At 32.0% G+C, this 21,589-nt stretch overlaps 1 protein-coding gene across 1 annotated transcript; it reads left to right on the plus strand.

Moving 5' to 3' along the window:
- Positions 1 to 3: 3 nt before the first annotated feature.
- LOC143051629 (SAC3 domain-containing protein 1-like) lies at positions 4 to 20,775 on the plus strand. The gene is made up of 9 exons (XM_076224527.1): positions 4 to 126; positions 1,388 to 1,441; positions 2,078 to 2,206; positions 3,097 to 3,258; positions 9,759 to 9,962; positions 15,153 to 15,197; positions 15,531 to 15,636; positions 16,768 to 16,962; positions 18,410 to 20,775. Exons 1-9 carry the CDS (start codon positions 50 to 52, stop codon positions 18,494 to 18,496), a joined length of 1,059 nt encoding a protein of 352 aa, XP_076080642.1. The 5' UTR covers positions 4 to 49; the 3' UTR covers positions 18,497 to 20,775.
- The last annotated feature ends 814 nt before the right edge of the window (positions 20,776 to 21,589 follow it).

The raw sequence follows: 21,589 nt of genomic DNA on the forward strand, positions 1-21,589 counted from the left end.
ATCTCAGACTAAAATTTAGTTGTATAAAAGCATTTATTTTACTTTGAACATGAACGAAAACAAAAATTTTGGAAATTGCAAAGTGGGAACTTGCAACTTTATGTGCCCACCAGCTGAGATAGAGCTGTAAGATCATTATTTACTCTACCTGTTAGCTTGATTTTAGAAAATGCATATTTAAATCAGACTTTGGAGACGTATTCAGGGTTATATTTCATAAAAATATCCTGGTATCCTGACAACACAGAGGGAGGGTAGGAGGGGTCCTGATCCCGAAATCCCGAGCTTAAAAACACGAATTCCCGAAATCCAGGGATTAAAAAAAACGAAATCCTGAGGTCCCGAAATTTAAAAAAAGAATTCTCGGAATCCCGAAAGGGTCAATCCCAAAATCCCGAGCTTAAAAACACCTGATCCCGGAGTCCCGATAAAGGTCCTATCCCCTCTCAACACAGGCACTTGAACCACTCTTCTCAGAAAAAAAAATCTTATATACCTTAATTTAACACAAGGTACTTACATGACTTAACTTGCATTTTAGAAAAATTTCAGGCGTTGACGAAATTCCATTATATGCAGTTTTCTAGGCTGTCAATCCCACTAAAACTTTTTTATAGTTTTTCTATCATAGTTGGGGACTATGTCCCCATATAATCCACCAAATGACAAATTGGCTCTGGTGCTCTACACTCTACAGACATGTACTTCAGACTGCCTTTACACTCATAGAAGACAGTATTTGTGTTTTGTGAGAGTGTAGAGACTGAAAATAAAAATTGAGAATGGAAATATGTCAAAGAGCAGACAACAGCTGAAGGCCACCAATGGGTCTTCAACACACTGAGATAATTCTGCACCAAGAAGTGGGCCTTAACTGGCCCCTTGATAAAAATTGTGTCTTTAAGACTAATAGATTCGAGCAACTCCTGACGGGCTCGGCGCTAAAATGTGGTGGGGTTAAACATGTCTTGTGACATTTCAACCCTCCCCTATACATCTAGACAATGTAGAATAAAGAAACACACAGAAGAAATATGAGCAATAAAACTCAGTTTAAGTCAGAGTTCAATGTCAGATAAGGTAACAAAAGAAACTGATAAAAACAAAAGACTACTAGCAATTACTGACATGCCAGCTCCAGACCTTAATTAAACTGATTGAAAGATGATTTCTTAATTATATGAATATCAATCACAATCTTACCTTTATTGTTTATACATGATCACAATGGTGTGACCATTCATAATTGGTCACATAAGAGTCAAAATAAAACTAAATATGACAACACTGGAGTAACATCGCAAGATCTTAACCTTTGATTTTTTTTAGAATTCTAAATAAACTCTTAATCTAAATAATTCTCTGTTTTTATTTTTTTATTTTTCAGAAGAACTAGAGAAAGATTAGTACATTTCCTTGAAAAGACAGTACAAAATGGAAGGTAACTGTTTGTAACACATGTAACACAAATAGAATACTGGTATTATTTTTTTTATTCTAAAATCTGTTTTAAATTTTCTGGACGATTTGACTTTATTTTTAACAAGCTTTAATAGTGCATGAATGAGGTTAACACATTTCAGTTAATTCATAAAGAAAATACATTTAATCAAAGTAAAAAAATGTCTAGACTGGATGCATAGACAGGGTAAGCATTTTCTGCTATTCATGTACGTGGAGTCATTAAATATGAATTTGGATACCAATTTTAGTAAAAAAACAAACTTTTAAATTTTTAACAATTTTTATAAAAGTACAAATTTAAAAGGCTTGTATATGAAGAATTTTGCAAAGAAACCTTGTCAACCTTCAAAGTTGTTTGTTTTCCTTAAATGCAAAATAATGCATATAGTTTGTCAGTTGAAAGGAATAGAGATCTAGAATAATGTATAACAAATAAAAAGACTTCAAAATAATGCATGGGAAAGAGAAAAATGACATGAAAAAAAACAGAAAATGAAGAAAATCTGCATCAAGACCCTCAAACTGTCTAACAAGGAATCACTCAAAACCAGCAAGAGGGATTTTTGGGGGGTGATAATTTTGTATTTATTTTACATTTTCTTTGTATTTTTAGGCTTCAGACTGATACAGATAAAATGGTTAAAGAATACAGTAGGCCAGCAGCAGGCAAACGTGACCCTGGACCCAATGATCTTCGACCTCCAGAAGTTTTAGTCAGAACTGTTGATTATCTTCTTGGTAGGTTAGTAAAATAAATTGCAGATATTATTATGAAACTCAAGTGACATCCACACTAGCATTGAGTGAAATTTGCAGTTGACCAATAGCTAAAGGCAAACATTTTATTTATTCCATATTGATAAAATTTGAGTAGGGTTTCTATATGAATTGGATATTGAATAAAAGTGTATTCACCTGCTAATAAAGTATATTCATCATGGAAAACATAGCATGCTTTTCTGTGTATACAATGTAATAACATTAAAATGTTTGACGTACAATAGGTTTTAGAAAATAACTGTTTTTAAATACACATGTGTCTCTTTCTGAACATGGAATTAAACAGTTGCTGTCCTTTGTTTTAGTAAATATGTAGTTTAATTGACTTTTGAAAAACTTATTGACATTCACTTCGGCCATTGACCTCAGTGAATATGAGATTTATTTAGATTTTATAATAGAATTTATTGCACGCTAACTTTTGGTTACTTTCTGTGGGAAATATTATATTGCTATGCAATAAAACTACATATTTACCTCATCAAAAGACAGTTATTATATAATATAAATGAAAGACAGTGGTAATATACTAAGGGGATGGATTTAAACTGATTAGAAACACTGTGGGGATATACTGTTTTACCTCTGTCTGTCAGTCCATCTGTCCCATGAATATTTTTCGTCACATTTTTCTCAGGAACAACAATACAAGCTTAAGGATTTCTGAAATTTGGTTTCAGGGTTTATATATATCAGCTATACCTTGTGATGTATTTTCAGATTCATCACTCAACAACTTCCTGTTTATGGAACACTTACATATTTTTACACTATTAAAATTATCCACTTGCGTCGGTGGTATCACCAGTGAGCAGTAGCTTGCAGTTTCACTTGTTTCTTTTTAATTTTTAGTATAACAGCAAAAAAAGATGTTGCCTGGAAAGATATTTACGATTTTGTATTTGACCGATTACGATGCATCCGTCAAGACATGGTGATACAAAATATAGGGGACAGCAGTGGGATAAACATCCTAGAAAAAATAGCAAGATTTCATATCTATGCTGGATACAGGTAGGAGTATATAAAAAGTTTTTATAAATTTATAAATTTCCTGTTAACAAAATTATGAATTATTCAAAATACTACGGATTTTCTTATCTCAGGCATAGATTACTTAACACTTTGCCACGCATTTATTTTTTGATGTTTTTTACTTACCAGGCAACAGTAACGTCACGTTACAGTCGTTTTCCCGCAAAGCATAAATACGCGACGTTGTTCACTTGGAAATGCACTAGCACGTATGTAAATGTGTGTGTATGGGCCGAAACTGACAATTAAAGCTTTGCTTAAATATTGATTTGTTAATTTGAAACTGTACCTTTTCATATTATAATGATGCTGTCCACCCATCAAAGGATTTAATCGTGTATTTTTGTTTAATCAAATATTAATTGCACCAAAGTTGATGTGAATTGTTTCATTGACAAATCAATATTGCGTATCCCCTAACTGATTTATGCCGTAGAAGTATGTATGGAAGTCCTGCTTTCTTTCTTGTGAATACATTCCTCCACTGTCTGGAGCACCTTTTGCTTATAATATAATCAACAAACGGAAATGGCGATTAATGCATGGAATCACCCAACTTATAAATTTAAAGGAATTCTACAAATTTTGGGAAAAAAAAAGAATTCTCACTTAAAAAATATAAACTTATTTCATCTAAAATCGATTTTTTTTTCAAAAAATATTGTGAAGTAACTACATGATCGATTTTTATGAAACAAACACCACAAGATGTAGAAATGTTTAAACTTTTATTGTTTATTTGGAATCGGCCATATGATATAATTCAGGCTTATTTTTTGTTTTTGATAGTTGAACACAAAGAAAAATATTTCCTGAAAATTTTGCTATGCATTTTAATCAAAATTAAATCGTAAATATTTTTGATTGTGTTTACCTCATCAAAAAAGGAAAAGGATCCTCACGAAAATTAAGGCCAAATGAACAGAACCAAATTAAACATTTCTTCATCTTATGGTTTTTATTTGGTAAATATCGGTTGTGTGGTTACTACGTAATCAATAGGACATTTTTTTTTTCAAGTCAAATTTGAGTTTTGTAAGTAATAAGTACCATTTTTTTCCAGTCAAAATTGAATTTTGTAAATAATAAGTATCATATGTAGTGAAGTTTAATAGTCATATAAATAAAGTACAGAATAAATCATCACGGAGTGACAATCACAGAGGTACAGAGGGTGGCCTAGTTACCGGGCATTTATAAAGTATGTATTTTGTTTTCTTTTTCAGCCTGTATTTAAGATGATCAACTGTACATTCATTTTAGTGTACTGATAGCTATCAAGATCAAATGGTTCTCTTGTAGAATGGAGCTAATGCACTGTCTTATAAAGAAGAAGATGATTAATTTATAATAACTTTGAATCAAATAAAAATTACGGGAGCCAAAACTTAACAGACGAACGACGACAAAGTCATATATACCAAAATACGATAGCATTGATTATTAAACACCATGCATGTCAGGTCTGAACACAGAGTAGAGAAGAAAGATTACTCATTACATATTTATTGACACAATTTGGCAGCACCAAATTAAGCCCATGTATTCTGTCTTTTTTCTGAATTCTATAAGAAGTATATGTTAATGGTATTTATAACAAATTTTGGCAAGTTTGATATGTGTTTTCAAATGCACAACATGAATTGCTCTATAATTTCAAATCATTCTGACTCATTATTCTTCCGTGACAACTCCGATCCCAATATTAACATGGAATGTGTTGTGACATTCAGCTGAACATAAATGTTTATCACATTTTTCACATCCCATTTGTGTTGTTTTACGCTTCTTCTCTCCTGTTATTGTGCAAAGTTTGCATGTGGAACGTTTGCGGCCCAATTTCAAATGAGCGTGTGTTGCTCGCGGTCTCATTGGTGGTGCTGGTGTCCTCAATCGTGCGAAATTCCCTATAAGTTGTGTTGACAAATTTATCCTGAAGTCCAATTGCCTATACCTCTTTTTAGTACGGGCTACTTGCGGAACCTCTGTTTCCGCCTTTACAATAAATGAGTTCACAATACAAAGATCTATTATGAAATTCATTAAATATTTCCACCATTTTTTAGATGGCCTACCAATTGAATATTTTGCACGTAATTGATCAGAGATGTCAACCCCTCTGAAATTTTCCTGGTAATTTGTAACTACGCGCGGCCTTGTAACGCGGGCATTTGTCCCATCTTTCTGTCTCCTGTTTGTTGTATCTACCTACAAATAATTAAAATCATTTAACTATAAAAACTTAAAAAAAAACATTGGCAAGTATTTCCCTACAAAAAAAATAATTCACTGGAAAAATAAATAATTTTATTTCATACTTTTCATAATTAAGACATTTAAAGCTGAAATAAAATTTGAATTGATCATTTAATACTATTTGCAATCTTCTCGTTCTTACACACTGTGCTGGTCTGCAAAAGAAAAGTAAAAAGGAGACTTTTTTTATAATTAATGCGTACTGAATACTTAATACTAAATTCCTGAAAACTGCGTACCATGCCGTTCCGTTTGCGTATACCAATTACACCTTAAACTACCCTGAATAAGGATGGGGACGGGTAATATCCTCATCTAAAGTATTACACAGGGTCCCCAAAGAAGAACCTGTTATAACTTAACTATGAGAAATATATGAAAAAAGATCTGAAAAAGAAGGATGTAATTATGATAATGATGATATATGTGATGTAATAATGATAAAATGACGACGACGACAATGGATGATGATGATGACGATGATGGAGGGGGAGGACAGGGGGGGTACCCTTCTCCCTTCTCCCACCCCTCTTCTCCTTTCTCCTACCCCCGTTCTCCTTTCTCCCATTAGAATAAAACATCTCCTTTTGAGATATTTTTTCTTGAAATATTAGAAAATTTTTTAAAAGGAGAGATATTTAATTTTTTCTCCTTTCTCCAACTTTTTCTCCTTTCTCCCAGCCTTCCTCTCCTTTCTCCTACCCCCTTTCTCCTTTCTCCCACCCCCTTTCTCCTTTCTCCTACCCCCTTTCTCCCTGTCTCCCTTACCCCTGTCCTCCCCCTCATGATGATGATGATGATGATGAGTTGATGATGATGATGTGGTTACCTCAATCAATGACTCATTGGAAGCCACAACATTAACTGGTTTCTTGTCCATCCAAACAACGCCCACCATATTGTCTGTTTGTCTTCCTACAAACTGGCCAGTTTGCATCCTCAGGGCGTTCTTTAAATCTTGTGGAAAGCCTTTTCTGTTCTGTCGAATGGTTCCACATCCATATATTCCATTGCTTAACAGATCTTGCAATAATGGTATTGAGGTAAAGTAACTGTCAAAATACAAATGATGGTTTTTATGATGTAGATCTTCAGCCAATTTCTCCACAACACGATGTCCTAAACCCTTTGTACTATCAACAGCCGTCTCCTTTCCCATATAAATATCAAACTTGTGACAATATCCAGATTTACTATCGCACCTCATCCACACTTTGAATCCCCATTTGGTGGGTTTTGATGGTATATACTGTTTGGCTACCGATCTTCCTTTATAAGCCACCATAGCTTCATCAATGGCTTGGTTTTTATTTGGGTTGTATCGTGCTGCGAAGTTTTGGAGAGATGAATCAATAAGAGGGCGTATCTTGTGGAGCTTATCGTGCCCAGGTTGGTCTACAGGGACATCAGTTTCTATATCATTACAATGGATATATTGGTTGAGCTTTTCATACCGTTTTACTGACATGACTTCTTTAAACCCCTGATTCCCTAAATACTTATTATTGGACCAGTAAAAGGAATAATCAGGAAGCTGGTTTATTCCCATTAATATCTGCATCCCTGAAAAAATATACGTGAAATACTAATTCCAGTTTCAACATAAATTACCAAATAAAGTACATGTTGCGTATTAAAATAATACAGCATTTACTTTTCTTTTCAGAATTTTTCAGATCTTTATTTACCGTGACAACAATGTACAACAATGTACAGTTAAAACAAAATGCGCACTATGTGACCTTTCTTATTTTAGGAATTTTGTTTTGGTATTGACAGGTGCCCGTCATGTGACACACATTTTTTTGACGTCATTTTACGTCCTTGACATTTTTGTTTTGTTTTTCTAACGTGTACATGTTGACGTTTTGTTTTAGTGTAATTGCATTAAAAACCGCATGTAAATGATTTTTATATTTCGCTAGTTTATTATCTTTGGAATGTATATGTTCTTCTTTAATTATGGTAAGTCTATTCAACTTTCAAAGGTTTATGATGGCAAATTGAAGTGAATTTGGAATTTTTGCCTGTGTTTTTATGTACATAGTATGTGCAAATATTTAACCAGATATATATCTGGCAAACAGGATTTTCTGGTAAATTTTAACTCTGAAAGGTGTGGAATATAGTTTTAATTATTTTGAATAATATTAACTTATGAAAAAAGCACCTATAAAAGCCGAAATCTCATCCCGGGTGGTATCACTCCAGAGTGGGTCGGGGCCATTTTGAGCTGCATATTGATTTGTTTGGCTCACAATTTTCTCAAGCATATTATCGTCGAAGAAAAGCTTGAAATACTCAAGCTCACTGGCATTAGGGTTCAGATTGTGTGATGGACCAGTGATCTGAATAAAGGGGTCTATGTCAAGTTCTTCGTATGTTTCTCTCCAAACAAGTTCTGCATTTTCGGGAGCTGCATCGTCCTCGTCATTGGCCTCTTCATCTGATACCACGGGTGTATTGTCAGGGGAACCATGATCGACTTCAGCATTATAATTCTCCAGCCATTCATCCCCACTTGATAATTCATTGTCGTCACTGCCCTCATCAGAGTATAAGCTGTTTTGCTCAGACATGTCAGCGTCAGTGAAAACGGCGGACATTTTGTTTCCGAAATATCTGCTACAGCTGTCGTCTGCTCCAAAAATATCGTACACTGAACGTTATTCGATCATAAAATTTTATTAAAAACAAAGGGGAAGTTTTCAGCAACTCGTTTCTTTTTACAATTTCATTATTTTCGCCTTTAAATTAGAGTAATACCGATTTTACTGTGATGTGTAGAAATGTGTAATTGCGGGGCAAAGGGGTATGTGTAAAAATGTGTAATCGCGTGGGAAAGGGGTATGTGTAAAATGTGTAATTGCGTGGCAAGGTATTAAGCCGTATTTGTCATAACTTTCTGGAATTTTGGATCCTCAATGCTCTTCAAATTTGTACTTCCTTGGCTTTATAACTATTTTGATCTACGCGTCACTGATGAGTCTTATGAAGATGAAATGCGTGTCTGGCGTATTAAATTATAAGCCTGGTACCTTTGATAACTTTTTACATTTATGCATTCATATATTTTGTAAGGTTGAAACACATTTAGCAGTTAAAGTAATCTAGGTTATCTCTACTGAGAAAAAAATGCATAGAAAGGTAACATGTTTTGAAAAGTTAAAAGGGGAGATAACTTTAAGTTTTCTTGAGACTTTAACCTTGTGATTTAGCATGTTAAAAATCTGACTACATCAGGACATGTGACAGTCTAGTGCAAAACTATGGAAAATGGTGATATCATTCGAAGTACAGTTTATGTTGTCATATTTGTTGGTACAATAACCTTGAAATAACATTGCAGCCTTTTTTATTTTTTTTTATTAAAAAATTATATAAGTAATGAGGGCCCTCATGGGGTTTTTGATTATGTGATTACTTGGCCGTTTTTTTAATGATTATTTGATTATTAAGCCAAATATTTCATGATTATTTGATTACCTAGGACTGTATTTTTAGTTTATGATTATTTGATTACTAAAGATAAGCAAATATTTAATGATTATGTGATTATATTGGCAAAAAAATGGTGATTATGTGATTACTAGGACCCCCCCATGAGGGGCCTCAGTAATACATGTTAAAAAAAAGTCGGAAAAATAACAAACAAATTAACCACTAATTAAAAAAAAGACAAGATTCCATCAAAATATTACAGCCAAAAGACATTATGGAGCCGATCCAATGAACTGACTTAAGTATGGTAGATGGGGGAGATTTAATTTTTTATGGCCCACCTACAATAGTAGAGGGGCATTATGTTTTCTGGTCTGTATGTCCGTTTGACCGTTCGTTTGACTGACAGATCGTCCATACTTTCGTTCGTCCCACTTCAGGTTAAAGTTTTTAGTCAAGGTAGTTTTTGATGAAGTTGAACTTCAATCAACTTGAAACTTAGTACACATGTTCCTTATGATATGATCTTTCTAATTTTAATGTCAAATGAGAGTTTTGACCCCAATTTCATGGTCCACTGAACAAAGGAAATGATAGTGAGAGTGGGGCATCCATGTACTGGGGACACATTCTTGTTTGACATAGGTCATGGTTCATATATGGTTGAATGTCTGTTTAATGTAGGCATAGATATTATTTTAGTTGATATTTTATATACAAATTTATTTTCATATTTTCAGATGTTAAAAATGGCCATGATAAAGTTGTCATTTTATTTATAGATTATGTACAGAGCCAATAGCAAGATTTGACCCCAAGATTAACAACCAGCATACCCAAGAATGTTTAAAAAGACTATTATATGTATACTCAGTTGTACCTGGTAACCATGACAACAGACAGGAGTTTGAAAGTGTTTATTTATTGTATAATCTGGGTCAGACTGATGCTTTGATGCACTTTTATGATTTAAGTAAAGATTTACGGTAAGACAGATATAGAAACTAGTCAAAGTAACAACTATTTTAATTCAAATATAGTTATTAGAGTGAAGAAAGGCACATATTTCACAATTATAAAAAACGAAGATGTGGTATGATTGCTAATTAGACACACCTTCACAAGAGACAAAATGACACAGATTGAGAAATTAACAACTATAGTTCACCTTCAACAATGAGCAAAGCTCATACCAGTGTTCTCCCCAGGCCGTTTTAGCGTCGCGGTACCGCGGCGCTATATTTTCTTCTTGTGACGCTATAATAATATCTGCGACGCTATAATTATTTTCAGAATGTTATTTTTCTCGTTTCTGTATGGCAAAGCCATGTCCTAAATTGTGAACTTTCATCTAATTACCGCTTATGATCATAAAAAAATATATCACCGTTAATTGTAATCCCTTCAAGTCGGACAATTGAGGCAATTTAAAGTGATTACATAGGTGTTAATTGCCCTTAAGGTGATAACTGGTTGGACACTAATACCCCAAGCTGTCACTAGTGACATGATTAATACCACGTGGTATGCAATCGCAAATTTCGACAAGGAGAAAATGTAGTCAGAAAATCATAAAATAAATCAAAATATATGTTTGCAAAATGAAAATTCAAAGAAACAAACATTTTTTCTCTTTTAAAAAGAGATTGAGTCTTATCTTTTTATGACTTTCAAAATATTAGTATTACTTTCTTTCTCTTCCTATTACTAGTTGTAAATCGAGAGTGAAAATTTTGATTTTGAACTATATAAGTTTTGTACTTTCTTTAGAAAGTGATCATAATTGGCTTAAGTTTATGATTCATCCATTTAATGCATTAAAAACGCCATATTCATTCCCAATCTCTTGTCAAACATTGTTTTATTTTCGTATTTTTCATTGCTTTCGGCAGCCATTTAATATTTTAGTGTAAACTACTGATCGGAATCGGACCAGATATGACAAAAATCCGCATTTTAAGATAACTACATATCCACAAATGGCACAGTAGACAGAAAACAATACCTAAAGAGAAAACTAAGCATTAACAGACTATTAATTAGATAACTTTGTTAAAAATATATATCATTTTGATAAAAGGAAACAACTGGGACCATGAACCAATATATTTGATAGACATGATAGAGAAAGTTTTTTAATTTAAATTTTATTGCTATATGATACTTTCTTTTTCCTTTTATTTTGATTATAAGAACCAGTGTTTTTTCCTACACATTTAGTGCAATTGTATCTATGCACATATATTTTTATTTGGCCTAAGAGGAAAAAAAATTTTCTGGAACTATAAATGAATATAGAAAACATAAACTGAAAATACTGTTATCATGGTTTTAGTTTAATTGTATTCTTAGTTATGAATTCGACAATATAGATACAAAGAATAGGGTGGAATAGAATATTTTATTCACCAAAAAAGGGCCTATAGCATACAAACAATATAATACATTTTGTAATAAACAATAACGTATCTAACATAAAGGAAATAGAGCATTACCACGACGCGACAAATTACATTGAAAAAAATACAATTTATTTTTTACGCCAAATGTGATGCTATCAAAAATTTCTGGGGAGAACACTGTGACATACTGCAAAGTCAGCTTTAAAAATCCATAAACTAACAAATGTAAATTAATTCAAACAAGAAAACTAATGGCTTAATATATATGTTAAAAAAAAATGTACAAAAAACAAATATGTATTGCAGCAACAAACGACAACCACTGAATTACAGGCTCCTGACTTGGGACAGGCATATCCATACAGAATGTGGTGGTGTTGAATATGCTATCAGGATTTGAACTTTCCCCTAACCTTGGATAGTGGTGTAACAGTACAACATAAGAACGACCTATAAAAATCAGTTGAAATATTTAACTCATCAGATGGATACAAATAAAAATACATCTAACAAACACACAGAGTGGTTTTGGCAGAGTAGTACATGTATACCAACACCAAAAAGACACAAAAATAGTTTTTTGCTTGCTTGTGAGAGAACTGTCTTTTTTTATATTTATACATATGTGCATAATATTAGTTTCAAGAACAAATTTAGTTCAGACTTCTCTAAGTTTAACTTGTTTAATGGAAATATGGGATATGACGAGACAGGATAATATCCCAATGAAGCAAAATAGATTGTATGGAGGACATTCTTGTTTGGTTTTTTTAAATCTCAATGCCCCTTCCCCTAAAAATTTATTGTAGAGAATCTCCAAAAAATACAAAAAAGAGTAGAAAATAAATATTAATGCAGGATATTGTTTAATGTATTTTTACAACAGTGTTTTTAAAAAGATGAATTGGTCCGAGAACACAATTAATTCGTAGTGCATTTCTTTTAGAACATAAATGAAAATTTAAAAAATCCCACCTGCGCTTTCTCAATGAAATTTTTACAGTGTGTTGTACTACTTTTGGGACAAATTATATCAAAATTATAGAAAACTTCATCGCCTCAAACTCAAAATATGGACAATTTTGTGTTTAGGGTGTCTTGAAATCTTTTGACAGCTTCCGAAGTGCTAATTTTTAACCTTTTTCAGCTGGACCGAACCACTACTTTCCTGTAAAATTCTGGACCCAAATTTTTTTACAGTGTAATTTCATCCCCCTACTTACAATTTGAGGCATTAAACATGGAGAAATAAATTTGGAAGGGGTATAAAAATTATTGGCAAGTAACCCACTGTTAACACTAGGGACTATATTCGTGAACAACGAAAATCAAGGGACGACAATTGTGGTCTCGGACCTAATAGGATAGAAAGAGTTGACAAATCTTAAAAAAACTTGGTATGACCAAAGCTTAATTAATTATAACACTGCTTGCAAAGTTTCATAACAATAGGATATATATTATAGACAATATATTAAATTCAATACTCATCTTTGCGTGTTAAATTTTGACGTTAAAATTGAATAATTTCAACTATCAACATTATGGGCTTTGAAAATTAAAATATTGCAAAAAAATACATTTTAAATGCCCTAATATATCATTTATTATGTACTTAAAGCAATAGAGTACTCATTTGATTTATCAGACTTAGCATAATTATTCAAAAGTGAAATTTATATCAGCCTGGGCCTAAAATTGAGGTTTTTCAATGAAAGGGGCCTTACATGAAGATGTAATATTTTCCAGCAATTTTAAATTTGTGAAGCTTTTTGGTTATAAATAATCCTTACATATGTATTGAATGTACTTTAAATGGAAAGAAAAGTCACAAATAACATATCATATTAGTTTAAAAGGGTCTTAAGCCAAGTAAGACTGGAAAAAAATAAGGGTCAATTTAGGCCGTGCCACATATTTACATTTAAAAATGCATATTGAGGCTATAAGAAATATAAAATTGTGTCATTTTTATCATTTCTATACTCATGTGACATGATACAACAAATCTGAGCACAAAAAGGCTCTTGCAATTAACTTTTCTTACAGAGAGTATGGTCTGATACAAAGATTTTTGCCTTTTAAATGAAATACTTGAATGCAATTTTAGTCTCAACAGGCTTATATTTAAACCACTTGCTATCCTACAGAAGAAAAAAAAGATATTATGTGAGATGGAACAGGTACAATAGACATTGTAAAGTGCTTTGGATACAAATTTAGTGAGGTCTTAATTGTGGACTTCAAATTTTATGTACCAAGAACCCCACTTTTGACTTCATCCAAACAGGGCGTTAGACAAGGGTCATTTATACAACACATTTTGTACATATTGTCTGAGTTAAATCTTCTTTTCTGTAGATTCTGAGTTCATAAACAAGTAAAAGAACTTGATAAAGGCATAGAAACACAAGTATTGACACATGAAAACCTGTCAGATAGAAAGTCAGGATGCCATGTATGCATCAATATTGAAAAAGCCTTAAAATGCCTATTTTGACCATAAAATGCCAAAATTGGTCATTTTTGCAGATATTCTATAAAATAAAAGTTTAAATCCTTTAGTTTCATGCTATTTGACAAATTGACACCACCAAATCATTTAGGGAAGTTGCCAAATTACAGATTCTATTTTTACAGACTTCACCTCTTAGGTCCGAGAACACAATTAATTCGTAGTGCATTTCTTTTAGAACATAAATGAAAATTTAAAAAATCCCACCTGCGCTTTCTCAATGAAATTTTTACAGTGTGTTGTACTACTTTTGGGACAAATTATATCAAAATTATAGAAAACTTCATCGCCTCAAACTCAAAATATGGACAATTTTGTGTTTAGGGTGTCTTGAAATCTTTTGACAGCTTCCGAAGTGCTAATTTTTAACCTTTTTCAGCTGGACCGAACCACTACTTTCCTGTAAAATTCTGGACCCAAATTTTTTTACAGTGTAATTTCATCCCCCTACTTACAATTTGAGGCATTAAACATGGAGAAATAAATTTGGAAGGGGTATAAAAATTATTGGCAAGTAACCCACTGTTAACACTAGGGACTATATTCGTGAACAACGAAAATCAAGGGACGACAATTGTGGTCTCGGACCAATTCATTGAAAAGTTAAAAGGGGAGATAACTTTATGATTTTTTGCTTACAGGACTTCATCCCTAATTAGTCTGTGTTATAGAACCAGTATTGAATACATGCTAGGAAATTATGTCTGACAGGTGTCTTCAATTGCTTCACCACCATCTGTGTAAACAGTATCCAATATTACTGTTTTTTTTATATCTCAGTGCTCCCCCTTTTAATTTATGGCATACGACTCCCCAAAAAGAATAGACCATAAACATTAATACAGGAAATTGTTTCATATATGTTTACAACATTATCTTTAATAAGATAAATTCATTGAAAGGGGAGATAATTTAAAACTATTTTCATTTTTACAGGACTTCATCCCTTATTAGCTTATGTTATAGAACCAGTATTGAGTACATGTTAGGAAATCATGTTAGGTGTCTTCGACTGCTTCAGCACCATTTGAATAAACAGTATCCAATATTACTGTTTTTATATCTCAATGCTCCACCTTATAATTAATGGCATGAGATCCCCCCCCCCCCAAAAAAAAAAAAAAAAAAAAAACAGTAGACAATAAACATTTATACAAGATATTACTTCTTACATGTATATGTTTACTGCAGGGTTTTTAAAAAGATAAATTCCTTGAAAAGTTAAAAGGAGAGATAACTTTATCAGATTTTTTTTACAGGACTTCATCCCTAATTAGCATGTGTTATAGGACCAGTATTGAATACATGCCAGGGTTCTCACTAAGGCGAGTCCATGAGTCCTGGACTCATCAAAATCTGTCTGGACTCACCATATTCAAAACTGGTGAGTCCACAGATGCATCAAGATTGAAATATTTTGTATAAACTGAACATAGTTAAACACAAATATCATCATTTTATAGCAAAAGTTTAAAAGTGATCTGAATTTACAGTCATTTCATTGCTCTGTTAGGAAATGGAGTCTAAAATGTTACATTATATTGCAATAAAATATTTTCTTCTTGCTGTTGGACTCATCATGGATAAAAATGACGAGTCCCTGGACTCGCCTTCAAAAATCTTTAGCGAGAACCCTGCATGCTAGGTAATCATGTTAGGTGTCTTCGATTGCTCCACCACCATCTATGTAAACGGTATCCAATACTACTGTGTGCTATGCATCGCCATCTTTTAAACATCCAGGTAAATCTTGTTTGAAATTATAGTTATTATTTTGCAACATATCTTTAGTATGTTTGCTACTCTGTTTCAAAATAACAAGCTTTGTTAATGACTTTTGTAACATAGTTTTAACTGTGAAGAATAGCTTCTTCCAATTGTAAGTACACACATGAGAATGGAAATGAAATTTTTAAAGTCATATGAAAAAAGTGATGAGGGAAAAATAATACTATTCCAATTCTTGAACCAATGCATACAAACATCATAAAATTAGTCTTCTGTGCACAATTTTATCATTTTTTTCGCATAAATTTCATATAATCGTCAAAGTTTTTTTCAATCGGTCAGTGTTGTTGTGAAAATATGGCAGGTAATTAATTAGTTCTTGTTTTGAAGCCGAAGTTTAACGATTGTCACCTGTTTTTCAACAATCAACAAAAAAGCATGGATATTGAGCATGTGTTTTACATGTACAATCAGATAATAGTTTATTTTAAGGACATCCATGTATATTGCGATCACTGGATTTTTACGAGATGGGTCACACTGAGGTCACTTTACATACGGAAAATATGTCAGGAAATTGCTTCCTGGAGGAAGCAATTAAAATAAAGTTAATTTCTTTTAAATATGAACAAATTAAAGAATTTTCTTCAGAAAAAAGTATATGTACTGTACATAAGTTTTATAATGAAAACTAACCATTGAGTTATAAAAAAACATATGCATTATTTTTTTTAATTTGAGGTTTCTTATGACTTTAAATTGTCTCTATATAATGATGATAATTGCTTACATCCATATCATTTTGACTTTGGTGGATAATTGTCTCATTGGCATATCTCTTTCTTTTTATATATATACTTTGTTATTTAATTGTCAGAGTTTCCTCTATGAGAACAATGCATGTTTGAATAAAACAGTGCCATAATTTAGTACTGTGGATTTATTATTATTTTTGGATACCAATTTTAGTGGAATTTGTAGTCACCCTTGAACCACAAATTCAAATGTCCAACAATTACAAATTTTGTAAAAGAATCAAGGCATTCTTTTAAAAAACCATGATAATGCAAGTTTTCCTCAATGCAAAAATGGTATCCATGATCCATGTCTTGTAATACCTTCATAATGTTGTTCTTTTCATTTTAGAGACAATCATTGCAGACTATGAATACAGCATTTAGCTCAAAAGCATCCAAATATCCTGTGGGAAACCTCTTAAAGTTGTTTATGTTTACAGATACTGATCATGTGATCACACAGTGTGAACAATGTGGTTTGAACATCAGTAAAGATAAACAGTCTGTGAACTTCATAAAAGGATCTTTTGTTCATCCTGACAAGGTGATATTTTTTCGTTGATATTTAAGAAAGAATGCTTCTTTTTGTAACTTTATTGGGGTGTAATAGCGTTGACCGAAGTACATTTTGAATGAAGCGCATTCAACGCTTTTACAACCCTATGAAGTTACAAAAAGAAGCATTCAATACTTATAATTACATTTTTTAGCTAGGATCATGAAAACACGATTTTTATCAAGTTTTTACTTAATTCACCTGTGCACTTTATTGTGGGACCTTGTGTCATCGTGAATGATAAATTTTATTGTGTAATGCAATTGCTTAAGGAATAACACGAGATGTGCTGTTAGCCAATCAGAATAACGTATCATAATGAAACATACATCTAATGTAATTATTTATATATGAAAAAAAAAATTTACTTGAAAGTGGTACATTAGTGATTAAGCTGCAACAGTGGCTATAGAAGAGTGTTGAAAGATACCAGAGGGACATTCAAATTCACAAGTCGAAAGAAAAACCTGTCAGAGCCACGGCTTTAAAAGAAAAAGATCAAAAGACAATAAATAGTACACAAAACACCACATAAAAAGCTTAAGACAAAGCATCACTAACCCCACCAAAAACTGGGGTTGATCTCAGATGCTCTTGAAGGGTTGTCATATTGCTCATGTTGTAAAAACCTATTAATAAGTCTTATTCTATAGTTTACATTGGGGGAAATGGGCTGGGATTGTAGTTACGACACAGGGAATTAGACAATATACTGGTATGTATAGTGTCTTGAAATATGAAATTTATTTGTATGAGGCTTAGAAATGGGAGAAATGCGAGGTTATACTGAGCATTTCCCCTGTTTCGTGCCGAATACAAATGAATTTCATATTTCAAGACACTATACGTATATTGTTTTTATACTGAAATCGATAAAAAAAAAAAAAAAAAAAATATGTAACAAATATTGTTAAAAAAAGTGTTTGAAATTTCCCTCTTGGGGTACCATTTTGAGGTATTTTCCTATGAGCGTTGTCTAGGCGGTAAAACATTGACAATTTAAGGAATTAGAAAGGTCAAATGAACTTAATTAATAATATTTGATAAACATGGTATATAAATTACCGATTTGAAAACATAACAAGTTTAAATTCAAAATAGTTTGGCCATTGTTACTACACGATGTCATGGTTGTGACGTGATGTTGTTGATGAAATTCAGTAGTTTCGGTAAGTAAGCGCGGCTTATAGGTTAGTTGAAGGACATTGACGTATAAAGCTAACGTTTATACGTATAGCATTATCTGTATAGAAAAATAGCTGATTGCAGTATAGCATTATCTGTATAGCAAAATAGCTGATTGCAGTATAACATATCTTATATCATCAAAAACGGATATTCCATAACAGTCTTCCAACTCTTGATTGTTAATATCTTATTTGTTTTTAAAAATATTGTTTAAATGTTTATAAAAATATTCTTTTTTCATTTGTAGGAGCATAAATCCTACTTAGAAGTTATAGACAAATTGATAACAATGGACAATTTATCTGACATTCTTCTGAAAAAGCTACCACCATAGTCGACATCAGGCCAGTAAAATCAGCTGTTTGAGTGGAAAAAATAAGTGGAAAATTTTATTAGAATTGAAACCCTATCCATCAAAACATTTTTACAATTTTTAATGGATTGGGAATAGATTGGATGAAGTGAAATGTTAACAATTACAGATGTATGCTGTAGCCATACCTATGTGATAAGATTTTATATCAAATGAATTCGAATGCAATTTTCAGAACAGTGCAATTTCTTAAATGAGAAAGCAAAATTTAAGATATCTTCAATTTTTTTTTCTTTCTTCAAAAATTCAAATTATAGGTTTTTGACAATATGTCAAATGTATTTTTCTATCTTCAAAGGGACAGAGGAAATGCATTAAATGTATTTTCATTTACATATACCTTTAAATCAGATTTGGAGAGTTGTCTCATTGGCACTCACACCACATCTTCCTATATTTATTGAGGTGTTAGGTGTATTGATATTCTATATACTGTGGATTCAGTATTATTTGTTGGATGCCAATTTACGTGGTTTTTGTGGATAAAGGTGAACCACAAATAAAATTGTTCAACAAATTATAAATTAAATATCAGTTTATATGCAGAATATGGCAAAACCACAAATATCCATGAAAAAATGCAAGTTTCTGCAATCTGCAAAAATTGGTACCCATGAAAATAAATGAATGAATGAATACTTTATTCTCTTAAAACAATTGTTACAGGGAACATATACATATTAACAATATACAAACTTATATAGCATGTGTGAATTACATATACATATATAAAGTGATACCAAGAAGTTCTAACCTGGAGGAACGACCTTCTACTGGACGTTCTTAATAAATTTACATAGTTTTTCTAATACAATTACAAGCAAATAGCTGTTCAAACTTATAAATGTTAACATTTTCGGGACAAAAAAGGGGAAGCAGATTTATTCTTTCATTGATAAAGTAGCTACATGTCATAATATAGTGGTATTCATCACCGATATCCATAGAGCTCCACAGTAAATGAATCCACAGTAAACACTTGCAGTCATTTCTCCAACAACATTTAGAACAAAAGGTCCAAATAATAATGAGATTTGTATTTTGATTTGAATATTTATCTGATATTATTTTGCAACAAACTTGAAGAATTATGAAATTTTAACTGTATATTTTAAATTTTCTTTATTGTTAATTGTATTGCCCATTATCAAATTATTGTTTATTTGGAGCCTTAAATTTTAGAGTCGAAACATATTTGCAGTTTGTGAAATTCTTTTAAAAAGACTTTGTGGATAAATATTTTTCTCAGATTTTTTATTGTTTATACAATTATTTTTTTACATATTGTAATGTAATTGTGATATGTAATAAGATTTTATTGTAAGAATTAAGACTGGCAATATATTTTATCATATTTATTTTTAAATTATATTTTATCATGTTTATTTTTACAACATATTTTACCCATGTAAAACATTTTAAAATATGTATTTTTTATTCCTTTAATGTACCTGTTTATGTTATGGGCTATTCCATTAAAATGGATAAGGAGGGTAGGATCTGAATTCTAAATCTTTCCAATGAAACAAATTTTTGTTTAGAGTTATTTGCTCAGATTAGACATTCAACATTCAGGAGGTTCTGGATGGGTTTTCAGAATATAGAATTATGGGGAAAAGTTACAGATTAGAGGACAGAAAAAAAACTTAAAGAATGAAATTAGATTAAAAAAATGAAAGAAAAGAGAATAATTGGGAGCTGAGATAGGGAGGATAGAGAATGATTTTGAAAATGGTAAAATTTGAAGAATATAGAGAATTATTGGATGCAATTACAATAAGAATTAGAAAAAAACAATGGGGGAGAAAAAGAATAGAGAAGAAAAGAATAGAGAAAATTTTTATAACAGCATCAAAATTTGAAAAATAAATGATCAGTGTTCTCCCCAGGGCCTTTTAGCATCAAGGTAATGTGATGCTATCTGAAGTGTTGTTCTTCTATATTATTTTATAGATGTGATGCTATAATTTTAGAAAAAAAAGGTATTTCCGTTTCCCCTGCTTACCAGAATGCTAAATGAAATATCTGGGGAGAACACTGCATGATATATGAATAATCTCCATTCAGAGCCCTGAAAGTAATGTCATAACAAAAAATAACTTCTACCCTCCCATATTCATTTTAATGGAATAACCTGAAATGTAAACATGTCTTTTAACAATCATTTTATTGTCATATGGTCTCATATTGTTTTTGTATTTGTAATTATATATAAGAATCAATAAAACATGTACTTTTTACACAGGTCTTTTTTTCCCCAAACCAATACAACAGTTCTGGGAAACAGTTTTTAGACAAGTCTGTCATTTGACTTTCATCAACACATGACCAAAATGTAGTCAACATCACTTCCAGCACATGTTCATTGTTGAGCAAACAGGTGAAAAAGTTTGATGCTAAACGGCACAAAATATTTGGGTTATTTCTATACTACCCTACAGAGTGACAATTATGAAAGTACATGAAATATTTAATAGAGCAGGCATACAGGTGAGCCTACTATCTGGGTTGAGTTCAATAGCGTAGCAGCTACGTAGTGCTATGTAGATTTTGACTATTGAACGTGTAGCTATAAGCAAGTTGCTACATAGATATTGATAGCAGCTATGTAGCCGCTACGTAGCAGCTTCAGTATTGAACTCCACCCAGGTAAATGAAATCATAAAGGATTGCAAAATTTACGATTTTTTCCGGTGAAGGACAAACTCGAAAGTGGTCTATCTACATGTATTAGAAAATCACAAAAATAAATAGCCCCAAAGTGGACTAGAAAGGGTCAAACACAAATTAAAGGCTAAAAAAAAATTAGAAGGGGCAGTAAGGAGGGTAAGAATGCCCTTTACTGCAGACGACAAACGGTCATTTTCAGCCAGCCTTAGAGTCAAATTGGTTAAAACTTTATGATTCATCTAAATATCCTTATTGTGTTTTATCAGAGGTCTCAAACAAATATTGCTGGTGTTATTTTAGGAAAAAATTTAACGTGATTTGTCAAAAATCAGTCAGTTATTTTAAAGTCTGAGAGAAAGTGTCTTTGCTCTAACTTATTTCCAT

Source organism: Mytilus galloprovincialis, chromosome 11 (assembly GCF_965363235.1).
Source record: "Mytilus galloprovincialis chromosome 11, xbMytGall1.hap1.1, whole genome shotgun sequence".
Taxonomy (NCBI): domain Eukaryota; kingdom Metazoa; phylum Mollusca; class Bivalvia; order Mytilida; family Mytilidae; genus Mytilus; species Mytilus galloprovincialis.